This window comes from Urtica dioica, chromosome 3 (assembly GCF_054948205.1).
Source record: "Urtica dioica subsp. dioica isolate 48M chromosome 3, U.dioica_male_clone48M_v1_H2, whole genome shotgun sequence".
NCBI classification, from domain to species: domain Eukaryota; kingdom Viridiplantae; phylum Streptophyta; class Magnoliopsida; order Rosales; family Urticaceae; genus Urtica; species Urtica dioica.
Window position 1 is genome coordinate 49,378,557 of NC_142758.1, and position 27,458 is coordinate 49,406,014.

General features: G+C 34.2%; 3 protein-coding genes and 1 long non-coding RNA gene across 8 annotated transcripts; 3 read left to right on the top strand and 1 right to left on the bottom strand.

Moving 5' to 3' along the window:
* Window positions 1–2,471: 2,471 nt before the first annotated feature.
* On the bottom strand, window positions 2,472–2,760 carry LOC149403474 (uncharacterized). Its single transcript, XR_016296153.1, has 3 exons — window positions 2,725–2,760; window positions 2,607–2,647; window positions 2,472–2,521 (listed from the first exon to the last, which is right to left on the bottom strand). It is a non-coding gene; the product is annotated as an uncharacterized LOC149403474 (long non-coding RNA).
* Window positions 2,761–7,153: 4,393 nt separating this feature from the next.
* On the top strand, window positions 7,154–11,836 carry LOC149403475 (vacuolar protein sorting-associated protein 35B-like). 2 transcript variants are annotated; one of them, XM_089609915.1, is made up of 16 exons: window positions 7,154–7,212; window positions 7,295–7,403; window positions 7,476–7,532; window positions 7,614–7,742; window positions 8,274–8,351; window positions 8,453–8,533; window positions 8,980–9,069; window positions 9,339–9,428; window positions 9,526–9,615; window positions 10,174–10,236; window positions 10,452–10,520; window positions 10,600–10,680; window positions 10,846–10,953; window positions 11,046–11,149; window positions 11,238–11,336; window positions 11,446–11,836. In XM_089609915.1, exons 2-16 carry the CDS (start codon window positions 7,350–7,352, stop codon window positions 11,657–11,659), a joined length of 1,407 nt encoding a protein of 468 aa, XP_089466041.1. In that variant the 5' UTR covers window positions 7,154–7,212; window positions 7,295–7,349; the 3' UTR covers window positions 11,660–11,836. The 2 variants fall into 2 exon arrangements, with proteins under 2 accessions (XP_089466041.1, XP_089466042.1); XM_089609916.1 differs by lacking the exon at window positions 8,980–9,069.
* Window positions 11,837–14,090: 2,254 nt separating this feature from the next.
* Window positions 14,091–18,499, top strand: LOC149403476 (vacuolar protein sorting-associated protein 35B-like). The gene is made up of 14 exons (XM_089609823.1): window positions 14,091–14,163; window positions 14,243–14,299; window positions 14,380–14,508; window positions 14,697–14,774; window positions 14,875–14,955; window positions 16,034–16,123; window positions 16,211–16,303; window positions 16,892–16,954; window positions 17,178–17,246; window positions 17,326–17,406; window positions 17,511–17,618; window positions 17,709–17,812; window positions 17,901–17,990; window positions 18,097–18,499. Exons 1-14 carry the CDS (start codon window positions 14,098–14,100, stop codon window positions 18,308–18,310), a joined length of 1,323 nt encoding a protein of 440 aa, XP_089465949.1. The 5' UTR covers window positions 14,091–14,097; the 3' UTR covers window positions 18,311–18,499.
* Window positions 18,500–20,129: 1,630 nt separating this feature from the next.
* Window positions 20,130–26,728, top strand: LOC149403477 (enolase-like). Of its 4 annotated transcripts, XR_016296046.1 has the most exons (15): window positions 20,130–20,352; window positions 20,909–21,057; window positions 21,136–21,238; window positions 21,531–21,593; window positions 21,694–21,771; window positions 21,990–22,222; window positions 22,298–22,389; window positions 22,475–25,007; window positions 25,171–25,209; window positions 25,308–25,587; window positions 25,685–25,750; window positions 25,993–26,082; window positions 26,311–26,391; window positions 26,479–26,587; window positions 26,664–26,728. XR_016296046.1 is itself a non-coding variant. In XM_089608858.1 (9 exons), the coding sequence occupies exons 6-9, from the start codon at window positions 22,112–22,114 to the stop codon at window positions 22,792–22,794; spliced, it is 318 nt and encodes a 105-aa protein (XP_089464984.1). In that variant the 5' UTR covers window positions 20,130–20,352; window positions 20,909–21,057; window positions 21,136–21,238; window positions 21,531–21,593; window positions 21,694–21,771; window positions 21,990–22,111; the 3' UTR covers window positions 22,795–23,268. The 4 variants fall into 4 exon arrangements, 1 of the variants encoding a protein (XP_089464984.1); XR_016296045.1 differs by lacking the exon at window positions 20,130–20,352 and adding an exon at window positions 20,458–20,483 and having other exon boundaries at window positions 25,171–25,587; XM_089608858.1 differs by lacking the exons at window positions 25,171–25,209; window positions 25,308–25,587; window positions 25,685–25,750; ... (2 more) ...; window positions 26,479–26,587; window positions 26,664–26,728 and having other exon boundaries at window positions 22,475–22,526; window positions 22,732–23,268.
* The last annotated feature ends 730 nt before the right edge of the window (window positions 26,729–27,458 follow it).

Here is a 27,458-nt window from a genome sequence, read left to right on the forward strand (position 1 = left end):
TTATTGAAAATAAAGAATAACAAACAACTAATATAATAATAATAATAATAATAATAATAATAATAATAATAATAATAATAATAATAATAATAATAATAAGAAGAAAAAGAAATTGCAGGAACGATTAAAAAAAAAAGCTTAATATAAAACTAAGATAAACAGAAACAATATAAATAACAAAAAAAAAACCATGCATAATTAATCAACTCTAAAGCTTGAGACCCAAATCATCATCATCATCATGAGAAGTATAGGTAGTATGAGCTGAAAATGAAGCAAGGAAGTCATAAGTTTTTGGAGGAGGACTCGTCTAAGGAAACCACGGCGGTGAAGGGCTATTTTGACCACGCTCGAATTTCCGTTCAGACCGAGCTTCGAAACCGCCGGCTAAGAAGGCGATTTCTCGAACCGTGACGGCATTATTGCCAGAGGACTGAGCGTCGAAGCCTGCTAAGAAGTCGATTTCTTTAACAGTGACGTCATTGCGGGAGGATTGAGCTCCGAACCTGGCTAAGAAGTCGATTTCTTGAACGGTGACGTCATTGGTGGAGGATTGAGCTTCGAAGCGAGCTAAGAAGTCGGTTTCTTGAACGGGACGTTGTTGGGGAAAGTGCGACATAATATATATCGTTTGGAATGTTGTGAAATTGTGAGAATTGTGTGTAAAGTGTAAAAGGCGGCTTGGGTATATATAATGGCCAATTGTACGTACGTATCTCTTAAGTATGGTAAGATATAATTCAAAATGGGTAATTGCACATGTTTGCTATATATTAGGACAACTGCTTATCAAAGATTTATTATGTAGATTTTTTTTACTGTACTACTTCCTTTAATGAACTCGGCCATATATAAATGAGTTTACATGTACATATATTTTGTTTTTTTGGAACTTATATGGAGAAATTTTAGAAAATACGACTCTGTTTCTATGTTAATAGTCAACCTTTCAAAAAAGAATATTAAGCAAAATATGTCATCTTTTATATAAAATTTCTCCATTAGGAAAGTTGACAGTTTTTTTCCTTGTTCTGTAATTTCAGCGTTGATATTCTTAAAGCTTTTAGATTAGGCAATTACTTTTACGGATTTATTTTCCTCGTCCATCTATATTTTATTTGTTTTTTTGGAACTTACATAGAGAAATTTTAGAAAATATGACTACTGATACAATATATATTCCTTTATATCCTGATTGTCAACTGTTCAAAATATATTAATCAAAATATCTTTAGATATTAATGATAATTTTTACCTTTCAACTATGACACGTTTAAGAATTGACTCCCAAAATTTTAAAAAGTGTTGTTTTTTCCCTTCATGTTTGAAGGGATTTCAGATTTAATTCTTTCTGTCAAGTTTTCCGTTAAAAAATTGATTAAATAGGGAATGCTTGTCATGCGACTTTAAGTTGAGGACAAAATTGTAAAATAAAAAATAAATGAAAATACAATTAATGAAAGAAAAAAAGAAAATTGATAATATAATATCAATTACTTGTCAATTACCAAAAATCACCCAAAATTCATATATTGACACATTTATTACCAAATAAAGCGCTCTCTCTCTCTCTCTGCACAACACTTCTTAAATCGTGTCAAACCTACCCCCTGAACTCATAGTTTAAAGAAGTAAATTAATTAACGCATTTGCGAATGTATAAAAACAAACAAACTTGAGTAATAAAATCGAACAGTAAATTAATTTACATAACTGGTAAATTTAATTTACCTGACGAACATGAAAAATCTTCGGATGAAGAACGAAAATCAACACTCAAAACCACGATAGAGTGATTCGAATTTGTTCATAAAATGAAGGGATATGTAAAAAAATAAATTCCATTAAGCAACATGAAAGGACAATATTAGTAATGTTTAAGAGTTGGACTACCTTTTTAATTAATTGGAACTCGGGCTAATTTTTTTAAAGAGGGTAGGAAATGGGCCGGTTCACTTATATTCCTCTTAAATATATATTTATTCAACAGGTGTACCATGTGATAGACTTTGTAAAGTTTGCCATATGATAATAAAAACACAGATGTGATAAATTTAACTTCACCATTTGAATTGAGATCATTGTCGTAAGTAAATAAAATTCTAGCTCAATTTGAAACAAACAAAGATATCATCCTCGCAATCATGCTTTCATTAGTTCTAATATGCAACATAAAGGAGTTCCGTTTTCTCCATCGGAAAAGTGCACTGTTGGAATCAGGTTGGAAGGCCTAATAAGAGGCTGAGTCTGGGGTTCCCTCACACTAATACATAAACATAATTCAAAGCAGAGACCATATAGCATCATAGTGTTATTGATATCTTGGCCTCAACAATAACCATAAAGTTTCCGCTGTTTTACATCACAAGAGAAGCAAAACCGTGTTAGCAATAAACAGTAATCTTCACTTACCCTCTCAACTCTTTTTTCTTATGCATTTAATTACCATTTTGAAGTGTGCTATCTTTGTATCCGCACAACACTTCTTTTCCTTCTCCTCGACCCTTCTTACTTCCCAATCCTGATAAAGTTGAATTGAGATTTAGTTTGTGGATAAACAGATCTCTCATCATAGATTAACTTTTATATTTTCATGGGATCTATACCTCCAACTTCCTTTATCTCCGTCAATTTCAAGTTTACGAAGCTGAAAATAATTTAAAGACAGACTTAGAAGTGCATTGATAGTGATAGATCAAGGAGTACGTACGAAAGATGACCAACCCGGTTGCAAACTCTGCAAGATTTAGTTAAGCACGAGACTCCAATCTTGATATGATCCTAAGATAAATTTTATAAATTTCAAACAGAGAGATAAGACAAAAAAAAGGGGGTAAGGGAAATGCTATTGATTCCAGAGTTAAAAGGAAAAGCTACCAGACTCAGACCGATGCTAAAATCTGCAAGGAAATCGTCACTCGTCTCGCAGCTGCAATAAAAAAATGTGAAATCTCTCAAAAATTGAAAATCTATTAACCACCACCATATAAATCCCTTGTCAAGATTGAGCTACAAACCTTTCATGGCTTGACAATATGACTGTCCACTCCAAATCTTTGGCTGCCCCCACCAAATTAATGCACTCTGTCAGAGAGCCTAATTCATCCACCTGTAGCCAAAACGGTGTACACGAACGAATTTACAGTCCCGCTGAGAAATGATTAAAACACGAGGAGTTCTAGAGGTACCTTCAACTCCAAGCTATTGCGACTACCTAGTTCAATATCCGTGAACCTTCCACCTCTATTCAAAGGATCGAATTCCGTAACCACGACTCTGTCACTTGATCTAGTTAGCTTGGCGCAATTCACATGGTCATCCATGTGAAACATATCTTCGAGTAACTCAACGACGTCGTACAGAAGTGAACAATAAGCTTCATAGAGTGCATCGCCACTGATCTCCGGGAAGCTTTCACTAGTCTATAGGAAAAGTTAAGTTGTTAATTATCTAGAGTATGCACCAAATTATGAACAAAATTATAGTCTGGTCCACGGCCTTTCTCCGACTGATTTTGATGCTTAGGATATGATGAATAAATAAACAGATTAGCAACTTTGTTTTGTGTTTCACCTTAGATTTGCTAAAGTACGGATTCCTTTTATGTGTTTTAAGCTTACAACAAAGTCAAGAATACCCACCTCTTTACTGACGTTCAGCAAGTAAGTTTTTCTGTTTGTATAAAGCTTAGATGCACCAATTTTGATGCCGAGTGACACCTAAACAGAATTGAAATTATGAAACTCCAAATATCTAAGTTTATTCACATGTGCTCCATAAACCAAGCAAAGGTTGGGGCACCTGAAAAAAGGAACCAACCTTGTCTTCGTAGCCCAGATTCTCAATGGTCTTCCACAGCGATAATATACAATCTTCGATATGCTAAATTCATACAGTAATCAAAATATTTATTTAATGAAAGAAAAAGTTAAGCCTTAAGCGTACACAGCACGAAAGTGACTTACCGCGGTATTTGGGATGTAGGACCATCTATCCGCATTAATTGCAATCTGAACCTCATTCTTGGCAGATGGATTCTATTTATTTATTTATTAATTTATATAATTTCATGAATGTAAGAGGCCGATTAAAAAGAACGACCATAAGAGTAAGCAAGATAAGAAGGCATGACAAATCTCCGAAAACGATATATATAAAGACTTATATAAAAAGAAAATTGATTCACCGCAAAATACTCGTGGTATATTTTCTGGATTGCGATAAAGGCGTCCTCAAATGAGTTTGCATTCAAGGGCAGGACCACAAGATGCTGCGAGAATAAACAAACCAGAAAGTTCAACTATAATATCTCCGAAAAAACTAAAAGGAGTAAACTGCCAAGTTATACCTGGTCAGCAAGTCTATTTTCCGGACGAAATCTACCATTAGTGACGTTGAAAGAAGGAATTGGTGCCTTGCAGTATGACCAGAATTCCTCGTCAAGATCTCTATCTTCTTCAGCGATCAATCTATCTTCGACGTCCACTTCAAAATATCCAGCAAGCTGATTGATATACTGCAAAGGAACAAAGTGGCAAATCTTTAAACTCTTCTGGACAAGTACTGAATTTATAATAACTGAGAATAATGCCAAGCAAACATCTCTACATGGCTATCTACAAACAAGTAAAGAAAAGACTATAGGCTACTATGTGAACATATTTAATTTAGGCATGAGCTATAGCAAGCTTTAAAACTCGAGGGACGTTTGTGAAACACTTTAAAACAGAATGTATAATTGTAACATTTGTTTAAAACGCATGGGATATGTTTGGTAATTTCCCTTGAAATAACAAACAAATTTTGTCATTTCTTTAGTACTCTTGTAGTCAGAGAGAATTGGTTCTCTCAAATAAAGAACCGAGTATATTATCAAATACCTAAATTTCCCATAGTCATGACTCCTAATTTTGTGTTCATATATATTTTAAGCCCTTAACATGTGCTATAAAATGTACCGAGCAGAGATAGGTATTCTTGCAATGAGCACCGGCTTTACAGACTGCCATGGAGATCGCCCAATTTACACATCTGGCAAGCTAGAGAGTAAAAAAAAGGTAAATGTTGTCAGAAAATTATTTGTAAATAAATAAACAATTCATAAGCCATTTGCTACTACCGAAATACCTTCTTCAGTTCAAGTTCGTAACCTGGAATATCTTCAACAATTCTTTTCAGAACATTGTCAACAACGTCTTGCTTCAATGGATCCTTTACAAAAAAGAATCACAAAAAATTGAGCACAACAATAATCAATACATAACCATTTTTCTCTGTCTAATCCAGAGGCGAGCTTGGGAAACGAAGCTAGAACGAGACGATACTACAGGAGTTACAAACCGAAACCGAGAGACTAGATCTTTAACCAAATTTGTATAAGAAAGAAAAGAAGAGAAAAGTTGTGAAGTGATAAATCAGTTCACTGATGAACAAGTAAAACCTACCATTCCCTCCAATTTCGAAGTCGAAATATTGTTGGCGTAAGCGTAGATCAAGTATCTATTTTCACCTTTACAGCACCAAACAGGAAGAGAATGGCGTGTACGAGTTCCATCAAACAGTGTTAACACAATCTATAGACAATCAAATAGGTTCGAATTAGTGCACTGCAATTTTAATTCGAATTTACAACCCAAGAAAGATAAAAAAAAAATAAATAAATAAATAAATCGGACCTCCATTGCTGCGACGTCGTCCATTTCAGCAACTCCAATACTTTTGATCGACTTTGGCTATAAAGAACCAGTTTTACGAATGAAATCAATTTTTTTTTATAAGAGGAAAATAAAACTTGAAGACACTAACCTCAGTACATTGACCACTCTTTGAAAACATTTTCGCATAATTTTCCCTTTTCTGTATCTCCATCGTAACCCCTTAAATGAAATTGGATTATTAGTGTTGAAACCCTAAATCGCAAAGATGGCCGAGGGAGAGAGATTTCTTTGGTCGTACGATAAGAGTTTGAAACAAAAGAATGCGAAGGAGAAAGAAAGAGAGCGGGGAGAGAAGATGGTTTAGGGCTTTAATTAATAGAAATTTGTAACCAAACCCACCTCAAACTTATTATTCCCATTATAGCCAACGTTTCCAATTTTTTTAACAAATAACCAACGTGGTGGTGAGGTGGCAGTTGAATTCGCGTGTTGAAAATTTGAAATGTCATTTATATCCTCTAAATATTATTGCTTTTGTTTAAATATGCGTTTATTTTTTTCTAATTATAATTTTTGTTGATTAATTATGAAACATTTTATTTCTTGATTTATAGAAGTTATTTATTGCTGATTAGTTGCCATAATTATTTGAATTTGAATTACTCAAATGTTTCAGCGCTTATTCCTTTTTATATTGGCATCGTTTGACATAACTTTGTTTTAAAAAAAAAAACGTTTTTTTTTTTTAAAATTGACAGGTGTTTGGTAAGCTGTTTATAAAACATTTGTTGCTGGTAACGAAAACTGATTTTGCGTTTGGTAAAATAAATATATTATAGTAAAAAGACTAAAATAGACATAAAATAAATATTTAACAGTGCTATAGATAATCACGTGGGGATATTAAAGTAATTTTATATCAAATACAAAAACGTTTTTTTTCTAAAAGCTAAGATTCGTAGCTTTTGTGACTCATGTACAATTTTTAAAATCGTTTTTGAAATTTTTTCTAAAAACTGTTTTACCAAACAGTAAAATTGCAGTTTGGTTTTTGCTAACAGCAAAAACAGGCTTAAAAAAGCCGTGCCAAACACGCCCATTAAAATATTTTTTTGTGCCCTTGTTTTTCGGAAATAGATTAGATTGCTTTTTTTTTTTTTGTGGTAGACATTTATGTCTTATTCCACTTTTTATGCAAATTTATGGTATTTTTAAGAGGAAAAAATAAAATAAAAAATTTCTTTAATTTGGGCAATAAATGCCATTTTTTTTTTTTTTTACGTTTTGAAAATCATCACCCAAAATCGGTTTCTCACTTTCTCTTCCCTCTCTGCGCGCGTTCTCAGCTTCTCAGTTTCTACATTTTTAATGTAAAATTTTATACAAATTATGGTATTTTTAAAAGGGTAAAATAAAAGGGACATAAAAACCTGCCAAATCTCACCTTGATTTGGGTAATAATTAATAAATGCCATTTTCTCTCCTTTTATTTTCACCCAAAATCAGTTTCTCTACGCGCCTTCTCAGTTTCTCCCGCTCAGTTTCTCAGTTTATCGTAAGACCAAGAAATCTCTCTCTCGGCCATTTTTGTGTTTTAGAGTTTTGAACACTAATAATCCAAATTTCTGTTCCATCAGGTTGAAAGTTTTCGTATAATTTCCTGAAAGCTTCGAGACTCGGTATGAGATAACAATGGAGATACAGAAAAAAAGATTATTTTCAAAGAAGGTTCGATATACCAGTCAGGTTAGTGTCTTCAAGATTTATTTTCGTCTTATTAAAAAAAATTGATTTCATTCGAAAACTGAATCTTTACAGCCAATGTCGATCAAAAGCATTGGAGTTACTGAAATGGACAACGTCGCAGCAATGGAGGTCCGATTTTTATCGTTCTTGGATTGTAAATTCGAATTAAATTTGCAGTTCAATAACTTAAACATGTTTGATTGTTCATAGATTGTGTTAACGCTATCTGAAGAAACTTGTACACGCTTTTCTCTTCCTGTTTGGTGCTGTGAAGGTGAAAAGAAAAACTTGGTCTGTTTTTACGTCAACGAGGTTTTGTCCCCCAAATTGAAGGGAAAGGTAGATTTTGACTTGCTCTTTGGTGAACATTTTTGATTATTGATAACTAGAACTAGAATTAATCAAAGAATTTGGTTTGTTTTTTACGTCAACGAGGTTTTGTCCCCCAAATTGAAGTGAAAGGTAGACTTGACTTGCTCTATGGTGAACATTCTTGATTATTGATATAACTAGAACAAGAATAATCAAAGAATTTGGTCTGTTTTTTACGTCAACGAGGTTTTGTCCCCCAAATTGAAGTGAAAGGTAGATTTTGACTTGCTCTTTGGTGAACATTCTTGATTATTGATAGTTAGAACTAGAATAATCAAAGAATTTGGTCTGTTTTTTATGTCAACGAGGTTTTGTCACCCAAATTGAAACGAAAGGCAGATTTTGACTTGCTCTTTGGTGAACATTCTTGATTATTGATAACTAGGACTAGAATAATCAAAGAATTGTTTAAACCGGCCAAATTAAAGAGAAGAAGAAAACAAATGTGAGAATGGAGTTTTACTTTCACTTATTTGTGATTCTTTGTTTTTTTTAAAGGATCCATTGGAGCAAAACGCTGTTGAAAATGTTCTGGACACAAGTATTGAAGAAATTTCTATGGACTTACTCAAGAGGGTATTTCGGCAGTCGCAGAGTGATTGCTCTCTCTTATTTTTCTTCTTTTAAATAGTTTTCTGATAACATTTACCTTTTTTTTTTTTTTTTTTACTTTTTAGCCCGCCAGACGAGTGAATTGGGCAATCTCCGTGGCACTCTGTGAAGCCCGTGCTCATTGCAAGAATATCTCTCCTTGCAAGGTACATTTTCTAGCTGAGGCTTAAAATATTTAAGAAACTACGGGAAATTTAGGATTTGATATTGAACTCGGTTTCTTTATTTGAGAGAACCAATTCTCTCTGATTACAAGAATACTAAATTAGATGACAATTTTTTTTCCTTATTTTAAGGGAAATTATTTGAAATATCCCCTCCGTTTTAACAAATGTTACGACTATACATTCTGTTTTAAAGTGTCTCACAAACATCCCTCGAGTTTTAAAGCTTGCTATATTCCATGCCAATGAATATAAGTCAAATATGTTCACATCGTAGCCTATAATTTAGAGCATCAAGAAGAATAAAACCCAAATTGCAACAGCTAATAAGGTATATATAACGTGACATCGTTTATCCGTTTATCCAAAATGGTCCTTTAGTTCTAAGACATGGCTTTTTTTTTCTTTTTTTTTTCATCTCATCATAGGTCGAAGCATTGCTTGAGTTGATAAGAAGGTTTTATAATAATTTGGATTGGATTATTTCCAAGAGGTCTTGGGTTGGAGTCATCTCAAAGGTACCACCTAGCATTTCCTAGTGTTTTCAGTTCCCCCCCCCCCCCCCCCCCCAAAAAAAATAATTTTGAATGGGACATACTTATCTTTGATTTATTTCATATGACATACTTATCTTTACAGATTTTTCTTCGTCTTTGATTTAAATTGTAAATTTAGTACCCCTACCTGTCTGTTCTTGTTCGGGGGTTGGCCTATTGCCCTAAGCTTTCTTTTTTCTTCTATATATTTAAGTCCCTTTTTTTATAAAAAGAAAATTGTATGTCCATAGATTGACGAAGAAGACCTTAAGGAGGAGCAAAAATCCATTGCATTTCTTATAGAGATGTTCTGCAGCGACAATACAGAAGAGATGTTCAAGGTGTTGACTTAATATATGCTAAATCCAATATTATAAATCCTTACACCTCTTGACCACCAATATATAGCTAATTAGCTATAATTGCAATCGATTGCAGATCATAGCTGCCGTGCAGAAACATATACTGGCTGGACGACCAAATCGTATACCTTTTACTGTTCCTCCCCTTGTTTCCTCTTGCCTAGTGGTTAGCTTCTTTAATCATACATGTGATGAATCAAGTTTGTGTTTTTCAGTTCCCATGAAAGTAGTCTGGTTAATTGTCTGTAGTTGGGCAGTGCTTAAACTCCACGATTAATGTCATTGTGAAGTAATGTATTAGTTTAATGCCACCTAGTAACTGAATTTTTAGGGAAGCCTCTCACATGAGCCCGGGATTTCGATCTCGTGACATGTGCACAAGGAAGGTACAAAAAAACGTTGAAAAGAGATAAGGAAGCAAGTCTTTCTCTTAACCAAAATTCCCTTGAGAATTAAATATAATTGACGAAAGATATATTTATTATTCAAATGATCTCTATATGTAGGCCCATAAAAACAGACGCAAGGAAATACCAAATATTTAGACTAAACCAAATCTTGCTGAAAATGAACTTAATACTGAGATTAAAAATGTTGTAAATAAAATTTATAAGTGCAATCAAATAAACATTGGTCGCTTGTAGGTTTTTACGAACCTATGGTTCATTATCAGCCTTTATTTTTTTATTTTTTTATACTTACGTGATTCTATCTTGAATGGCAGCTGGTTAGGCAATTGCAAGATGATTCAACCACACCAAAGAAGTTATTTCAACTATTAGATAAGGTAGTTCAAGCTTGCAAGGCTGTTTAGATTCAATTCCCGTGTTTTTTTTTTTTCCAAAGCAGCAAAACAAAAAAGTAGTTTTTATGTCACTACATTTTTGGGTGACTATTGTTGCATAGGCAGCATTACCCGTCTGGTGTTAAAGTTAATTAGCAGCCTTAGAAAGTCTGTAAACACGAGTTTAGTTGCTTAATATACTGTTTCAACTGTTGCAGACTATTGAGGCTCTAGTGAAAATTGCAGCACCAGAATTGAGAGTACAGTTGTACTTGGAATGTGCTGAGGTATAGAAATGCTTAGTCTGTTCACATACCAGTCCTTGAGCGATATAATTCTGATTTGTCTCCGTTTTGTGTTAATTAGGCTGCAAATGATTGTGATTTGGAAACTGTGGCATATGATTTTTTCATCCGAGCGTATGCTGTGTATGGCGATAGAATTCCAGTAAGTTGAACAGTGATAACTCAGAACACTTTGTAAATTGGCACTTTTAGCCTGTTAATATAAGATTCTTGTTTAAAAAAAAAAAAAAAAAAACTCAGAACACTTTATTTTTTTTTTCTTCCCATTTTGTTATTAGCCCCATAACTGTCTAATTTTCTATAATAGAATTCAAAAGCAGAAGTGACTGCCCTTCATTCAATAATTGAGACTCTTCAGAAAATGCAAGTCTTTGGGGTCGAGAAGAGAGCTCTTTTAACTGATGAGGCCAGAAAGGTAATTCAACTCTTGAGAAAAAAATCTGCTAAGTCTTTCAAAAAGACTAGTCCAAAAGTCTTGTACTAACACAAAACCGTTTGTTTCTGCAGTATTCTGGGAAGCTTCTTGGGACCTCTGATCAGTGTAGAGCTGTTTGTGCTTGTTCGCATCTGTTTTGGATCGATGATCAAGAAAACATGAAGGACGGAGAAAGGTGAGCCGAGTCACCATACATTTCTATCTCACAATTTCTGATTTCTTTACAAACCTGTTTTATTTTGTTTTATTTTAATATGAACCAGGGTACTGGAATGCCTGGAGAGTGCAGTAAAAATCGCAAAAGAAGCTCGGGAAATATCAAAAGTAGGCTCTACAACGCTCCTCGTCGAGATACTAAACAAGTAAATAGCTGATCTTTGTATTCTTGTATCAGTTTATCAATGAATTTCAGAGATTTTTAATCGAATCATTAACCCATTAAACCACCTTTTTTTATCTCTTTATCGACAGATATCTGTATTTCTATGAGAAGGGAAACCCGCTGATCACTGCTGCGTCGATCCAAAACTTGATTGAATTGATCAGAAACGAAATGCAGTGCGAGTTTGCGATTGCGGATCCGAACGACGAAGCTTTATTCGCCAGCACATTGCAGGACATTGAGTCTAAGAAAAAGAAAGACGGCGCCATGGGAGAGAAATACAATCTTATCACTATCGGATGAAACATCAACTATAGGTTTGAAGCTCAAATGGATTTTTTTTTTTCCTTTTTCTTTTCTCCAACTGTTTTTAGAGAGTGATTCGGTACATGTTTTCAAATTCCAGTACTATGCACAAGAAAATTCTGTTTTGGCTGAAGTATCTCAAGGAGATTTATCACTCTACGAGAGGTTTATAACAAGAAGGCCCATCAGTCAAACCAAACTATCAAACTACTTAAATTATGCACAAAACCAGATCAAACGGAAAAGTAGAAACAAGTAGCTTTTACGACACATGATCCGGGATAAATCGTCAATCAATTATCAAAGCACACACGTATATATAGTTTTATTGTCAAGGTCCATTGCATTTAGTGACATGTATACCAACCTAGTCTCTTAACAAAAATTTGTTGCAACTAGTCAAATTTCTAATTTTTTTTCAAGATTCGAGTCAAAGTTTTATTTTATTAAAAAAAAAAAAAAAACTTATCAAGCCGAACTAAATTAAATTAACTAGATCAATTAATTGAATTTGCTCCAACTTAATGAGTTATTTTCTTAATAAAATGAAACTGTACCTATTTTTTAAAATGAAAGTGTATTATTGAACTATTAACCTAAATGTCCATCCTCTTAATCATTTTGTTATTGTTCCTCACTATTTTAATATGTTCATTGTTCTTGTTATGAAGTTAAGTTATTTTTGTATGCTCTTTAAGATTCTAAGGCATTGACCAAACAAAGTAGAACTAGAAGCCAGGTTGTTGAACACAATATGAAAATATGTTGCATGTTAATACGTATCTTTGGGACATTTAAAAGATTACGCAAATGAACAACTTATTATAAGTGTTTGTTTGAAGACTTATGTAAGTCAATTCGTAAGGCCAGCTTAATTAATATATATATATATATATATGTGTGTGTGCGCGCTTCGTTTTAATCAATATCTGATAAGACCCATTTTATATTGAACATCAAAACAAAAGAACTGGTCGTTCAATTATTTATTACATTGTTATAAATACGTAGCCATCTTAAACACTAGCAATTTGATTTTAGTCAATCTTTCGTTAATTTTCCGTAAATAACCATCTTGCTTACGTGTTATCTTATTAATTGAATTAGTTTTACACATTTACCCTTATTTATTACGCATGCTATTTGAATTAGGCGTTTTTTTTTTAAATTTTAAATCTAACCGATTTAAAAAGATTTAGGCAGTTTTTTTTTTAATTTTGAATCTAACCGATTTGGAAAGATTGTTAACGTGTATTTGGAAATTTTCAGCGTTGGCTTTAGCTAATTAGTTTATATTTTCGTGGCAATTCATTATGGATAAAATCTGCAAATATATTTTTCATTTATTTTTATTATTTGTTTTCATAATTTTAGAACGTCCAAAATATTTCCAGAATTTTTTTTTCAGTTTATTTACACGAATATACTGTAAATATGCTTTGTATTTACAATGCATTTACGATGAAATAATTGGTATTAGCTGTAAATCAATGTTGTATTTACAATACTTGATAAGAATTCACCATAACCAAAATTTCAGCAAATTCACAATCACTGAAACAAATCTCATACACTCAAAACTACCAGCAATTCTGATGAAAAAGTAGAAGAAGAAGAAGAAGAAGAAGAAGAGAGAAAAAAATACAAAAAATCATGTAATCCCTCCACCAATCCAATCCGATATGCACAACACATTTTCCGTCACCATCGACGAGCGTTGGCCGATGTTGCAGAGGGTGAGCGAGTGTCAGAGTCGATGTTACAGAGGGTGGAGCGTCGGCCGATGTTGCAGAGCGTTGATTTTGCTTTTATCGGTTGTGTAGAGATAAAGAGAGTATAGATATATGCATTAATTGAGTTTTAAATGCTCCCTCAATTTGTGCGAGTAGTTATAGCCGAATATTTTGTTTTCTATTTGAATTAATGGGCTGAAAATAATGAGCGGAATTTGGCTAAAGTTATTTGAGGTCATTCACGTCATTTAACATGCTGTAAATAGATTGATGTGGCTATTAATAGTAAATTTAACAGAATGTTGACTAAAACTAAAACCCTTATAACAGTGTGGCTATATACCTATTTAACCCTGAGCAAAAGATAAAGCTAGCCAGCCATATCTTGTCAAGTATCCATTTAAGCTAGCCAGCCATATCTTGTCTACACACGAATTTAACAGCTACCTCACGACGTTGGTTATTTGTTAAAAATTTGGAAACGTTGGCTATAATGGGAATAATAAGTTTGAGGTGGGTTTGGTTACAAATTTCTATTAATTAAAGCCCTAAATCATCTTCTCTCCCCGCTCTCTTTCTTTCTCCTTCGCATTCTTTTTGTTTCAAACTCTTATCGTACGACCAAAGAAATCTCTCTCCCTCGGCGATCTTTGCGATTTAGGGTTTCAACACTAATAATCCAATTTCATTTAAGGGGTTACGATGAAGATACAGAAAAGGGAAAATTATGCGAAAATGTTTTCAAAGAGTGGTCAATGTACCAGTCAGGTTAGTGTCTTCAAGTTTTATTTTCGTCTTATAAAAAAAAAAAAATTGATTTCATTCGTAAAACTGTATCTTTTTACAGCCAACGTCGATCAAAAGCATTGGAGTTACTGAAATGGACGACGTCGCAGCAATGGAGGTCCGATTTTATCGTTCTTGGGTTGTAAATTCGAATTAAAATTGCAGCGCAATAACTCCAACATGTTTGATTGTTCATAGATTGTGTTAACACTATCTGAAGAAACTTGTACACGCTCTTCTCTTCCTGTTTGGTGCTGTGAAGGTGAAAATAAAGACTTGGTCTGTTTTTACGTCAACGAGGTTTTGTCCCCCAAATTGAAGGGAAAGGTAGATTTTGAATTGCTCTTTGGTGTACATTCTTGATTATTGATATAACTAGAACTAGAATAATCAAAGAATTGTTTAAACCGGCCAAATTAAAGAGAAGAAGAAAACAAATGTGAGAGAATGGAGAGAGCATCTTATATAGCTTTTATTTTTTTACTTTCACTTATTTGTGATTCTTTTTTTTAAAGGATCCATTGGAGCAAAACGCTGTTGAAAATGTTCTGGACATAAGTATTGAAGATATTTCTATGGACGAACTCAAGAGGGTATTTCGGCAGTAGCAGAGTGCTTGCTCTCTCTCTTATTTTTCTTCTTTTAAATAGTTTTCTGATAACATTTACCTTTTTTTTTTTTTTAATTTTCTAGCTTGCCAGACGAGTGAATTGGGCAATCTCCGTGGCACTGTGTGAAGCCCGTGCTCATTGCAAGAATATCTCTCCTTGCAAGGTACATTTTCTAGCTGGGGCTTAAAATATTTATGAAAAACAAATTAGGAGTCATGGCTACGGGAAATTTAGGTATTTGATATTGAACTTGGTTTCTTTACAAGGATACTAAATTATATGACATTTTTAAGGGAAATCACCAAAAATATCCCCTCCGTTTTAACAAATGTTACAACCATACATTCTGTTTTAAAGTGTCTCACAAACATCCCACGAGTTTTAAAGCTTGCTATAGGCCATGCCAATGAATATAAATCAAATATGTTCACATCGTAACCTATAATTCAGAGCATCAAGAAGAATAAAACCCAAATTGCAACAGCTGATAAGGTATATATAACGTGACACATCGTTTATCCGTTTATCCAAAATGGTCCTTTTGTTCTGAGACATGGGTTTTTTTTTTCATCTCATCATAGGTGGAAGCATTGCTTGAGTTGATAAAAAGGTTTTAAAATAATTTGGATTGGTTTATTTCCAAGAGGTCTTGGTTTGGAGCCTCCTCAAAGGTACCCACCTAGCAATTCCTAGTGTTTTCAGTTCCCAAAAAAAAAAAAGATTTGAATGGGACATACTTATCTTTGATTTATTTCATGACATACTTATCTTTACAGATGTTTCTTCATCTTTGATTTAAATTCTAAATTTACTCCTACAGCCTGTCTGTTCTTGTTCGGGGTTGGCCTATTGCTCTAAGCTTTCTTTTTTCTTCTAATATATTAAGTCTTTTAAAACAAAAAATTAGTCAAATAAGCCACCGAAAGTCTAAGAATTGCTAGATAGCCAACCTTTTGTAAATAACCACCTCAACTTATTTTACGACACTCAAAAAGACAAAAATACCCAAAAACATTTCCACATATTTTGGGTTTTTTTTTTTTGTCATTTTGAATGCCGTAAGTAAGTTGAGGTGGCTATTTACAGAAAATTTACAAAAGGTTGGCTATTATACAAAACGCTATAAGTCAAATGGCTATATAGCTAAAAGACCCTTAAAAAAATTGTATGTCCACTTGGTAAGACAGGAACATGATCAGGGTTTTCTTTTTTCTTTTGTCTGCTTGTTCCTATCTCTATAGCTCGAGGAAGAAGACCTTAAGGAGGAGCAAAAATCCGTTGCATATCTCATAGAGATGTTCTGCAGCGACGATACAAAAGAGATGTTCAAGGTATTGACTTAATATATGCTGAATCCAATATTAGAAATCCTTACACCTCTTGACCACGAACATAGCTATAATTGCAATCGATTGCAGATCATAGCTGCCGTGCAGAAGCATATACTGGCAGCTGGACGACCAAAACGTTTACCTTTTACTGTTCCTCCCCTTGTTTCCTCTTGCCTAGTGGTTAGCTTCTTTAATCATACATGTCATCGAATCAAGTTTGTGTTTTTCAGTTCCCATGAAACTAGTCTGGTTAAGGGTCTGTAGACAGGATGAATTTCTGAAGAATGTCATTGTGAAGTAATATATTAGTTTAATGGCACCTAGTATCTGAATTTTTAGGGAAAGCCTCTCATATGAGCCCGGGATTTCGATCTCGTGAGTTGCCGGAATTTATTCCAGAGGCACAAGGAAGGTACAAAAAAACGTTGAAAAGAGATAGGAAGCAAGTCTTTCTCTCAACCAAATTCCCTTGAGAATTAAAGTTAATTGATGAAAGATATATTTATTAATCAAAAGACCTCTATATGTAGGCCCATAAAACACACGCAAGGAAATACCAACTAAATCAAATCTTACTGAAAATGAACTTAATAGTGAGATTAAAATTGCTGTAAATAAAATTTCTAAGTGCAATCAAATAAACTTGGCCGCTTAAGGCACCCCTTGAAAACACCTTTTTAAACGTTGGTCGCTTGTAGGTTTTTACGAACCTATGGTTCATTATCAGCCTTTTTTTTTATGCTTACGCGATTCTATCTTGAATGGCAGCTGGCTAGGCAATTGCAGGATGATTCAACGTCACCAATGAAGTTATTTCAACTATTAGATAAGGTAGTTCAAGCTTGCAAGGCTGTTTAGATTCAATTCCCGTTTTTTTTTTTTTTTTTTTTTCAAAGCAGCAAAACAAAAAAGTGATTTTTATGTCACTACTTATTTTTGGGTGACTATTGTTGCATAGGCAGCATTACCCGTCTGGTGTTAAAGTTAATTAGCAGCCTTAGAAAGTCTGTAAACACGAGTTTAGCTGCTTAATATACTGATTCAACTGTTGCAGACTATTGAGGCTCTAGTGAATATTGAAGCACCAGAATTGAGAGTACAGTTGTACTTGGAATGTGCTGAGGTATCGAAATGCTTAGTCTGTTCACATACTAGTCCTTGAGCGATATAATTCTGATTTGTCTTCGTTTTGTGTTACTTAGGCTGCAAATGATTGTGATTTGGAAACCTTTGCATATGATTTTTTCTCCCTAGCGTATACTCTGTGTGGTGATGATACCCCAGTAAGTTAAACAGTGATAACTCTGAACACTTTTTTTTTTTTTTTTTTTTTTCTCTTCTTCCCATTTTCTTATTAGACCGATAACTGTTTAATTTTCTATAATAGGATTCAAAAGCAAAAGTGACTGCCCTTCATTCAATAATCGAGACTCTTCAGAAAATGCAAGTCTTTGGGGTCGAGAAGAGAGCTCTTTTAACTGATGAGGCCATAATGGTAATATAACTCTTGAGAAAAAAATCTGCCAAGTCTTTCAAAAAGACTAGTCGAAGTCTTTTACTAATACGAAACCGTTTGTTTCTGCAGTGTTCTGGGAAGCTTCTTGGGATGTCTGATCAGAGTAGAGCTGTTTGTGCTTGTTCGCATCTGTTTTGGATCGATGATCAGGAAAACATGAAGGACGGAGAAAGGTGAGCTGAGTCACCATACATGTCTATCTCACAATTTCTGATTTCTTTACAAACCTGTTTTATTTTGTTTTATTTTAATATAAACCAGGGTACTGGAATGCCTGGAGTGTGCAGTAAAAATCGCAAAAGAAGTTTTGGGTAAGGGACGTACAACGCTCCTTGTCGAGATACTAAACAAGTAAATAGCTGATCTTTGTATTCTCGTATCAGTTTATCAATGAATTTCAGAGATTCTTATCGAATCATTAACCCATTAAACCACCTTTTTAAATCTTTATCGACAGTTATCTGTATTTCTATGAGAAGGGACTCCCGCAGATCACTGCTGCGCCGATCCAAAACTTGATTGACTTGATCAGAAACAAAATGCAGTGCGAGTTTGCAATTGTGGATCCGAAAGATAGAGCTTTATTCGCCAGCACATTGCAGGACATTGAGTCTAAGAAAAAGAAAGGCGGCGCCGTGGGAGAGAAATACAATCTTATCACTATCGGATGAAACATCAACTATAGGTTTGAAGCTCAAATGGAATTTTTTTTTTCCTTTTCCTTTTCTCCAGCTGTTTTTAGACAGTGCTTCGGTACATGTTTTCAAATTCCAGTATGATGCACAAGAAGGAGATTTACACTTTGAGATATTAAGAAATAGTGAATACAAAGTTATACGACTATAGAATCTTCCAACTCAGGCGTGAATTCGTAAACCTAGCACAAGATCAAGTCTATTGGAATATACTACACGAGATTGAAGTCAATCCATGAAGAATTGTGTAATTTCAAGCATGATTGCACATGTGTCTGCAATTGTTGAGGAAAAGCGAAATTGAACGAGTTCGCACGATCAGAGAGTTATGCAGTTTCTCATGGGGCTTAATGAAACCTATACTCATGCTCGTGGCCTATCCTGCTGATAAACAAGGTCTATGCTATGTTGACTCAAGAGGAGACGCAAAGATCCGTTGGTCTTGACTCAATTGCAGCGAGTGATCAATCAAATTCGCTTGCCTTAGCGGTTCGGGAAGATCAGCAAAAGTTCAAGGATAAAGATCGACCGGTGTACACACAATGCAAAATGACCGGTCATACGGTTGACAAGTGTTACAAAATTCATGGATATTCGTCAGGTTACAAGTTCAAGACCAAGCCACAAGTCAACGGAAGGATCTAACAGCGAGAATGGCACGACAAATTCAAGCTCTAACAGCACTGCATCCAATCTCTCGATCTCAACTCCTAAAAGCATTAAACACAAGAATGTATATACGACTCTGTAACAGCCTAGCTATCTCTAGTTTAGAAATGTATTACGGTAATTTAGTTTAGGAGCATAATCAACATAATTTTTATCAAGCCTCAAGTCAATTTTAATGTCATGAACGAGGTAGCTAATCACATTCAAGCATTATGATCATAATTAAATTAAACAGAGCAAGATGGAGTGAAAATAAATACTCTACTTCAATTAAAAAGAATCCATAGCCATAATCAAAACTCACTACACCATCACCCTTTCGAGAATTAGTATATGGCGTCGAGAGTAACAGATAAGCAAAATAAACTAAAATAAACTATAAAGATAAATCCAAAGCAAAACATAAATAAAAGAGAGTTCTGAGGAATAAGATTAGAAGAAAAAACGTTGAATCGCAGTTATTAGTCGTCGACGAGCGGTGGTCTTCTTCTATGATTTCCTCTTCTCCCGCATCAAGCCAAACAACACACAAATTATAACTTCTATAAATCAAGAAATACAATGTCATAATTAATTAACATAAATTATAATCAGAAAAAATAAATGCGTATTTAAACAATGGTGAAGTAGTTAAATAACCAATTTATAGTTATGAATTTGTAAAATAGTCAAAATTTGTCTTAATTTAGTGAAATAGCTAAAATGCAGTTATTTGGTTTCAAAAAAAATTTTGTCCACAAGATTATTTTTTTTAAAGTGATAAATTACTTATAATAATCGTCAAAAAATTTAATTTTGGCTGTCAAATTTTTTTTGAAAACGTAAATTTAACTACTTTGCTGAAAAGTTAAAACTTTGATTATTTCGTTAATCTTTCAAATTACTATTTTGTATAATTTTTTCTTTAAACAAAGACAATAATGTTTAGAGGATATATACCACATTTCAAATTTTCATCACACAATTTAAACTGCCACCTCGTCACGTTGGTTATTTGTTTAAAAATTTCGTTCAAAAAAAAAAATTGTTTAAAAATTTGGCTATAATGAGAATAAAAAGTTTGAGCCTTGAGGTAGCTCAGTTGTTTACAAATTTCTATTAATTAAACCCCTAAATCCCCGTCTCTTTTTCTCCTTCACATTCTTTTGTTTCAAACTCTTTTCCCGAATTCTCTCTCTCTCTCTCTCCTCTCTGTCTCTCTCTCTCGGCGTTCTCAGTCTCTCCCACTTGCTCCGCCTAGGTCGTTTGTGAGTCCCGGTTTATTCGCATATCGTACGACCAAGAAATCTCTCTCCCTCGGCCATCTTTGCGATTTAGGGTTTTCTGAGAGCGAACTCGAGCTGAAGAAGGTATTTCGGCAGTAGCAGAGTGCTTACTCTCTCTTTTTTTTTTTTAATATAAATAATTTTCTGATATCATTTACCTTTTTTTTTTCGAGCTTGCCAAATGTGTAAATTGGAAGAATACCTTTCTCTGCTCGGTACATTTTCTAGCACATGTTAGGGACTTAAAATATTTTTGAACACAAAATTAGGAGTCATGACTATGGGAAATTTAGGTATTTGATATTATACTCTGTTCTTTATTTGAGAGAACCAATTCTCTCTGACTACAAGAATACTAAATAAATGACAAAATTTATTTGTAATTTCAAGGTAAATTCGCAGACATATCCCATGCGTTTTACCAAAAAGTTACAATTATACATTTTGTTTTAAAGTGTTTCACAAACATCCCTCGAGTTTTAAAGCATGCTTATTAGTCATGCCAATGAATATAAATTAGATATGTTCACACAGTAGCCTATAGTTTTTTCTTTACTTGTTTTTAAATCGCCATGTAGAGATGTTTGCTTGGCATTATTCTCAGAAGAGTTTAAAGATTTGCCACTTTGTTCCTTTGCAGTATATTAATCAGCTTGCTGGATATGATGAAGTCGACGTCGAAGATAGATTGATCGATGACGAGAAATTCTGGTCAGACTTCAAGGCACTAATTCCTTCTTCAACGTCACTAATGGTGGATTTCGTCCGGAAAATAGACTTGCTGACCAGGTATAACTTTGCAGTTTACTCGTTTTAGTTTTTTCGGAGATATAATAGTTGAACTTTTTGGTTTGTTTATTCTCGCAGCATCTTGTGGTCCTGCGCTTGAAGGCAAACTCATTTAACGAGGCCTCTATCGCAATCCAGAGAATATACCTCGAGTATTTCGCGGTGAATCAATTTCCTTTTTGTAAGTCTTTATATATATATATATATATCTTTTCAGAGATTTTTCATGCCTCCTAATCTTGTTTACTCTTATGGTCGTTCTTTTTAATCGCCCTCTTACATTCATGAAATTATATAAATTAATAAATAAATAAATAGAATCCATCTGCCAAGAATGAGGTTCAGATTGCAATTAACGAGGATAGATGGTCCTACATCCCAAATACCGCGGTAAGTCACTTTCGTGCTGTGTACGCTTAAGGCTTAACTTTTTCTTTCATTAAATAAATATTTTGTTTATTGTATGAATTTAGCATATCGAAGATTGTATATTATCGCTGTGGGAGACCATTGAGAATCTGGGCTACGAAGACAAGGTTGGTTCCTTTTTTCAGGTGCCCCAACCTTTGCTTGGTTTATGGAGCACATGTGAATAAACTTAGATATTTGAAGTTTCATAATTTCAATTCTGTTTAGGTGTCAATCGGCATCAAAATTGGTGCACCTAAGCTTTATACAAACAGAAAAACTTACTTGCTGAACGTCAGTAAAGAGGTGGGTATTCTTGACTTTGTTGTAAGCTTAAAACACATATAAGGAATTCTTACTTTAGCAAATCTAAGGTGAAACACAAAACAAAGCTGCTAATCTGTTTATTTATTCATCTTATACGAACCATCAAAATTAGTCGGAGAAAGGCATGGACTAGACTATAATTTTGTTCACAATTAGGTGCATACTCTAGATAATTAACAACTTAATATCTCCTATAGACTAGTCACAGCTCGCCGGAGATCAGTGGTGATGCGCTCTATGAAGCTTATTGTTCACTTTTGTACGAGGGCGTTGAGTTACTCGAAGATATGTTTCATATGGATGACCAAGTGAACTGCTCATGTTAACTAAATCAAGTGACACAATCATGGTTACGGAATTCAATCCTTTGAATAAAGGTGGAATGTTCATGGTTATTGAAGAACATAGTTGCAATAGCTTCCTTTTAAAGGTACCTCTAGAAGTCCTCGTCTTTTAATCATATTTCCGTGGGACTGTAAATTCGTGTACACCATTTTGGCTACAGGTGGATGAATTAGGCTCTCTGACAGAGTGCATTAATTTGGTGGGGATAGCCAAAGAATTGGAGTGGACAGTCATATTGTCAAGCCATGAAAGGTTTGTAGCTCAATCTTGACAAGGGATATATGGTGGTGGTTAATAGATTTTCATTATTGAGAGATTTCACATTTTTTTATTGCAGCTGCGAGACAAGTGACGATTTCCTTGCAGATTTTTGCACGGGTCTGAGACTGGTAGCTTCCTTATAACTCTGGAATCAATAGCATTTCCCTCCCCATTTTTATCTTATCTTGTTTGAAATTTATTAAATTTATCTTAGGATCGTATCAAGATTTGAGTATCCTGCTTAACTAAATCTCACAGAGTTAGCAAAACTAAATCTCACAGAGTTAGCAAACTATCAATGTACTTCTAAGTCTGTCTTTAAAATATTTTCAGCTTCGTAAACTTGAATTTGAGGCAGATGAAGAAAATTTGAGGTATAGAAACATGAAATTATAAAAGTTAATCTATGTTGCGAACTATAAATAAAAAGAACTAACGCATCTAAAGATTGATTATTACATACCGTGGGGGACAAGATGCACCACTCATCTGGCCAAATTATGTTTCAAGATAACGTGACTTGATAAAATGGAGGTTTTCGATGTTAAGTTTCTTCTTATCCTTCATCTTGGTGAGTGCCTTTAATAAATCGGTGTCCGAGTTAACTTCATCAAGCCATATTAGTGCATGCATGCAGGTTTTTTTGACAACGTTTAAATCTTGTAGACTATCCGGTGGTATCGGATGAATATCGATATTTAATTGTTTTATTTCCAACCATCGAAGATTGTGATTACAAAAAAACACGGTTTTGAATACCTTTTCCATATAGGCAACATGATAGCTCATTTATATTTTTTAAGAACGCGAATTCTCTCGTTTGTCAGCAAAAAAAAACTAGAATATCCGAGGATTATGACAGTTTTCGAATCATCAATTTTTCTTTCTATTTGGATACACAGAACCAACAATCAAAATGCGTGAAAAAGTTTTGTAAAATTTAGCTTCTATTAATACTCAAAATACCGTGAGCTTCTCTAGAACAAGGATGAATTTAACTTTTGAATTTACGATCTTCATCTCATCGATACGAAGGGGGAGTTCTGTTCCACCAATGCTACAATCAAACTCATTCCCACCATATGTGTATTTGAGAAAGCCTCCCACTTTTCCTTTGAGATTCGGATCAATGGTCAAATTAACCTCTCTACAGCCCACTAATACGTACACATCTAATAGAGCTTTATGGAAGAAATATTCATTTTAATCTTCCATCGCAAACGGTATTCCAAGTCTCTTCATAGGATTCTTGTTTTTTCATCAAAAATCTTCTTCAATTCACTCAGTATTATATGAATATATAAAGCACGATTAGTTTTGTCTTCATCTTCAGGAAATAGAAGCGATTTTACTATTATCTCATTAATTTCCATAGGATCGTTTTGACTTTCCGTCTTTAATTTTTTGTTCCGATGATGACTCGACGTCTTACTCTTCAATAGCACAACTCGACACAGTTTTGAAGAGTATGTGTGCCATTTAGCCGAATGTGAGTGCACACGGAATGTAACATGCTTGATGCCATCTTCTATAGTCATGCAGTTCTGTAACTCATCCACTATTTTCTCGTAAACCTGATCTCTAGAAGATGGCATCAAGCATGTTACATTCCGTGTGCGCTAACATTCGGCTAAATGGCACATGTACTCTTCAAAACTGTGTCGAGTTGTGCTATTGAAGAGTAAGACGTCGAGTCATCATCGGAGCAAAAAATTAAAGACGGAAAGTCAAAGCGATCCTATGGAAATGAATGAGATAGTAGTAAAATCGCTTATGTTTCCTGAAGATGAAGACAAAGCTAATCGTAATTTACATATTCATATAATGCTGAGTGAATTGAAGAAGATTTTTGATGAAAAAACAAGAATCCTATGCAGAGACTTGGAATACCGTTTGCGATAGAAGATTAAAAATGAATGTTTCTTCAACAAAGCTCTATTAGATGTGTGCGTATTAGTGGGTTGTAGAGATGTTAATTTGCCCATTGATCCGAATCCCAAAGGAAAAGTGGGGGGCCTTCTCAAATACACATGGCGGGAATGAGTTTGATTGTAGCATTGGTGGAACAGAACTTTCATTTCGTATTGATGAGATGAAGATTGTAAACTCAAAAGATAAATTCATCCTTGTTATAGAGAATCTCACGGTATTTAGAGAACTAATGGAAGCTAAATTTGACAAAACTCTTCCATACATTTTTGTTGCTGGCTCCGGATATTCGGATAGAGCAACTAAATTGATGGACCGGAAATTGTCAACATCTTTATATATTTCAGCCTTTTTGCCGATGGACGGGAGAATTCACGATCTTAAAATATACGTGAGCTATCACATTGGTTCTATGGAGAAGGTATTCGAGAGCGTGTTAGTTTGTAACCCCAATCTTCGGTGGTTGGAAATAAAACTATCCGATATCAATATTCTTCCAATAACACCCGATTGTCTACAAAGATTTATTACAAGTTGATATCAAGGCTATGTTATCCCAAGTAATGGAAAGGTTCCCCAGTTATGATGCTTCAAGGGTGCTCGAGTCCTTGCAAGAAATTTATTTCCAAGCAAACATGAAAGCGGAAGATGTTTTTGAATTGAGCGCTGTCATTGAAGAGGTAAACTGATGACTCAAATTTCACTTCGGTCGTTATTCCTTCTACCTAGCAAGTGTATTTTCATTTTCTTCCCTAAAGAAAAAGAAGAGAAAAGAACATTTCCCATATTTTGGCTTCAAAATCTTATGCCAAGCAATTAACTACGTACTTGCTGTCAATGCAGATCATTGAAGAACAAGCCAATATGCCTACAATTGTAGTTGTAACATTATATTCATTGCTGCTTGAATTCATTTTCCATGTACACCCAGTGCTTTTAGACCGTAGATGGAATTGTCACTTTTGTGAATTCTTTTGCAGTCAGCAACTTCTAAATAGCGCTAAACATTGATTATCTCTTGGTCACGGGGCATAAACTCTCTGGCAAAGGGAAGATCGAAGACAATAAGGCAACAAAACAGATTGTCGCGCTTTTAAGTGCCCCACTTGAGAAAAATATAATGATATTGTCACTGCCTTGAAGCTTTCGAACTATCCCCGTGTCATGGAATATCTTGACAGTGATACAAATAAAATGATGGCCACTTCTATAATCCAGAGCATCAAGAAGAATAAAACCCAAATTGCAACAGCTAATGAGGTATATATAAAGTGACACATCGTTTATCCGTTTATCCAAAATGGTCCTTTAGATCTAATTAATCGTTTTTTTTTTTTTTTGGCTTCTCTCATCTTAGGTGGAAGCGTTGTTTGAGTTGATAAAAGGGCTTATTAAGGATTTGGATGGGATTCCATATGACAAGGTTATCTTTGATTTATTTCATATGACATACTTATCATTACAGATTTTTCTTCATCTTTGATATAAATTCTGAATTTACTCTTATGTCTGTTCTTGTTTGGGACTGGCCTATTGTTCTAAGCTTTCTTTTTTCTTCTAATATAATTTAGTCCTTTTATTAAAAAAAATGGATACCCACTTGGTAAGAAAGGAACACGATCAGGATTTATATTTTCTTTTTTGTCTGTGTGTTCCTATCTATAGCTTGACGAAGAAGGCTTTAAGGAGGAGCAAAAATCCGTTGCATATCTTATAGAGATGTTCTGCAGCGACGATACAGAAGAGATGTTCAAGGTATTGATTTAATACCTGCTAAATCCAATATTAGAAATCCTTACACCTCTTGACCACGAATATATTTTTTTTTAATTATAATAATTGCAATCGTTATGATCTGCACTGTTGCTGACCATTGAGGCTCTAGTGAATATTCCAGCACCGGAATTGACACTACAGTTTGGTCACATACTAGTCCTTGAGCGATAATATTCTGACTTGTCTTCGTTTTGTTGTGTTAATTAGGATGCAAATGATTGTGATTTGGAAACTGTGGCATATGAGTTTTTCAACCAAGCGTATAAATTGTAAGAAGAAAATATCCCAGTAAGTTAAACAGTGATAACTCTGAGCACTTTATTTTTCCTTCCCATTTTCTTATTAGACTGATAACTGTCTAATTTTATATATCAGTATTCAAAAACAAATGTGACTGCTCTTCATTTCATAATCGGGACTCTTCAGAGAATGCACGTCTTTGGGGTCGAGAACAGAGCTACTTTAACTCAAACGGCCATAAGGGGTAATTTAACTCTTGAGAAAAAAATCTGCCAAGTCTTTCAAGTCTTTTACAAACACGAACCCGTTTGTTTCTGCAGTATTCTGTGACGCTTCGTTAGAAGCCTGATCAGTGTAGAGCTGTTTATGCTTGTACGCATCTGTTCGATGCTATTTGTTTCCTCGAGAAAAGCATTATGATCTTTTCCTAGGAATTTTTGGTATCAGAGCCATGGAAACAGAATTACTAAACATAACCAAGAATAGTGATAATCAATTCACAGAGGAAATTGATAATCAGAACGAATACTCTTTAAGTATGGTCTTCACTGAAGATAAATTTAAAGAGATAATCAAACATAAGTTCGAGAAGAAAGAACTTACTTTTCAACCCGGAGTTTTCACGAAATTAAGTAAAACTCTACACTTAAGACAAAGACACGTTTATTATAATATCATCACGAAAGAATACGCTACTAGAATAGACGAATCTAATAGCATGAGATTAATCACCAAGAAGGAGATTAATGACGTTTTCAATCAGATTGATAAAAAGAAAAGAAATAGTATAAAATTCCTACATGTAGGAGGAATAGAAATTCTCATAGAAGCCCTTTTTAGAGAAGGCTTAGACACACCCATAGGAGTGACTGTCAGAGATGGTAGAATCAGAAACTATGACGAAAGTATACTAGGAAAAATATCAGGAAACCTATGCTACAAGAAAATAGGGTTCACGGTATATCCAGGATATTCCATAGCTATTACAGACAGAAACATACAGGATGTTTTAATCCTAGATTACAACTTCCAAAAGAAAAACCTTATGAAAGAAGGCAATGCACCCATAACCATAAAATACGTCATGGGCATAACACTTAGCAACCAATCAGGTC

What these genes read in the sequence shown, in the direction of transcription:
- LOC149403475 (XM_089609915.1), top strand. Translation starts at nt 7,350, where the DNA reads ATGGAGATACAGAAAAAAAGATTATTTTCAAAGAAGGTTCGATATACC. An exon ending in AACATGAAGGACGGAGAAAG is followed by an intron (nt 11,150 to 11,237) that starts GTGAGCCGAGTC and finishes AATATGAACCAG; the next exon opens with GGTACTGGAATGCCTGGAGA. An exon ending in CTCGTCGAGATACTAAACAA is followed by an intron (nt 11,337 to 11,445) that starts GTAAATAGCTGA and finishes CTTTATCGACAG; the next exon opens with ATATCTGTATTTCTATGAGA.
- LOC149403476 (XM_089609823.1), top strand. Translation starts at nt 14,098, where the DNA reads ATGAAGATACAGAAAAGGGAAAATTATGCGAAAATGTTTTCAAAGAGT. An exon ending in TGTACTTGGAATGTGCTGAG is followed by an intron (nt 17,247 to 17,325) that starts GTATCGAAATGC and finishes TGTGTTACTTAG; the next exon opens with GCTGCAAATGATTGTGATTT. An exon ending in AACATGAAGGACGGAGAAAG is followed by an intron (nt 17,813 to 17,900) that starts GTGAGCTGAGTC and finishes AATATAAACCAG; the next exon opens with GGTACTGGAATGCCTGGAGT.
- LOC149403477 (XM_089608858.1), top strand. Translation starts at nt 22,112, where the DNA reads ATGTTAACTAAATCAAGTGACACAATCATGGTTACGGAATTCAATCCT. An exon ending in GCAATAGCTTCCTTTTAAAG is followed by an intron (nt 22,223 to 22,297) that starts GTACCTCTAGAA and finishes TTTTGGCTACAG; the next exon opens with GTGGATGAATTAGGCTCTCT. An exon ending in TTTGCACGGGTCTGAGACTG is followed by an intron (nt 22,527 to 22,731) that starts GTAGCTTCCTTA and finishes AAATATTTTCAG; the next exon opens with CTTCGTAAACTTGAATTTGA.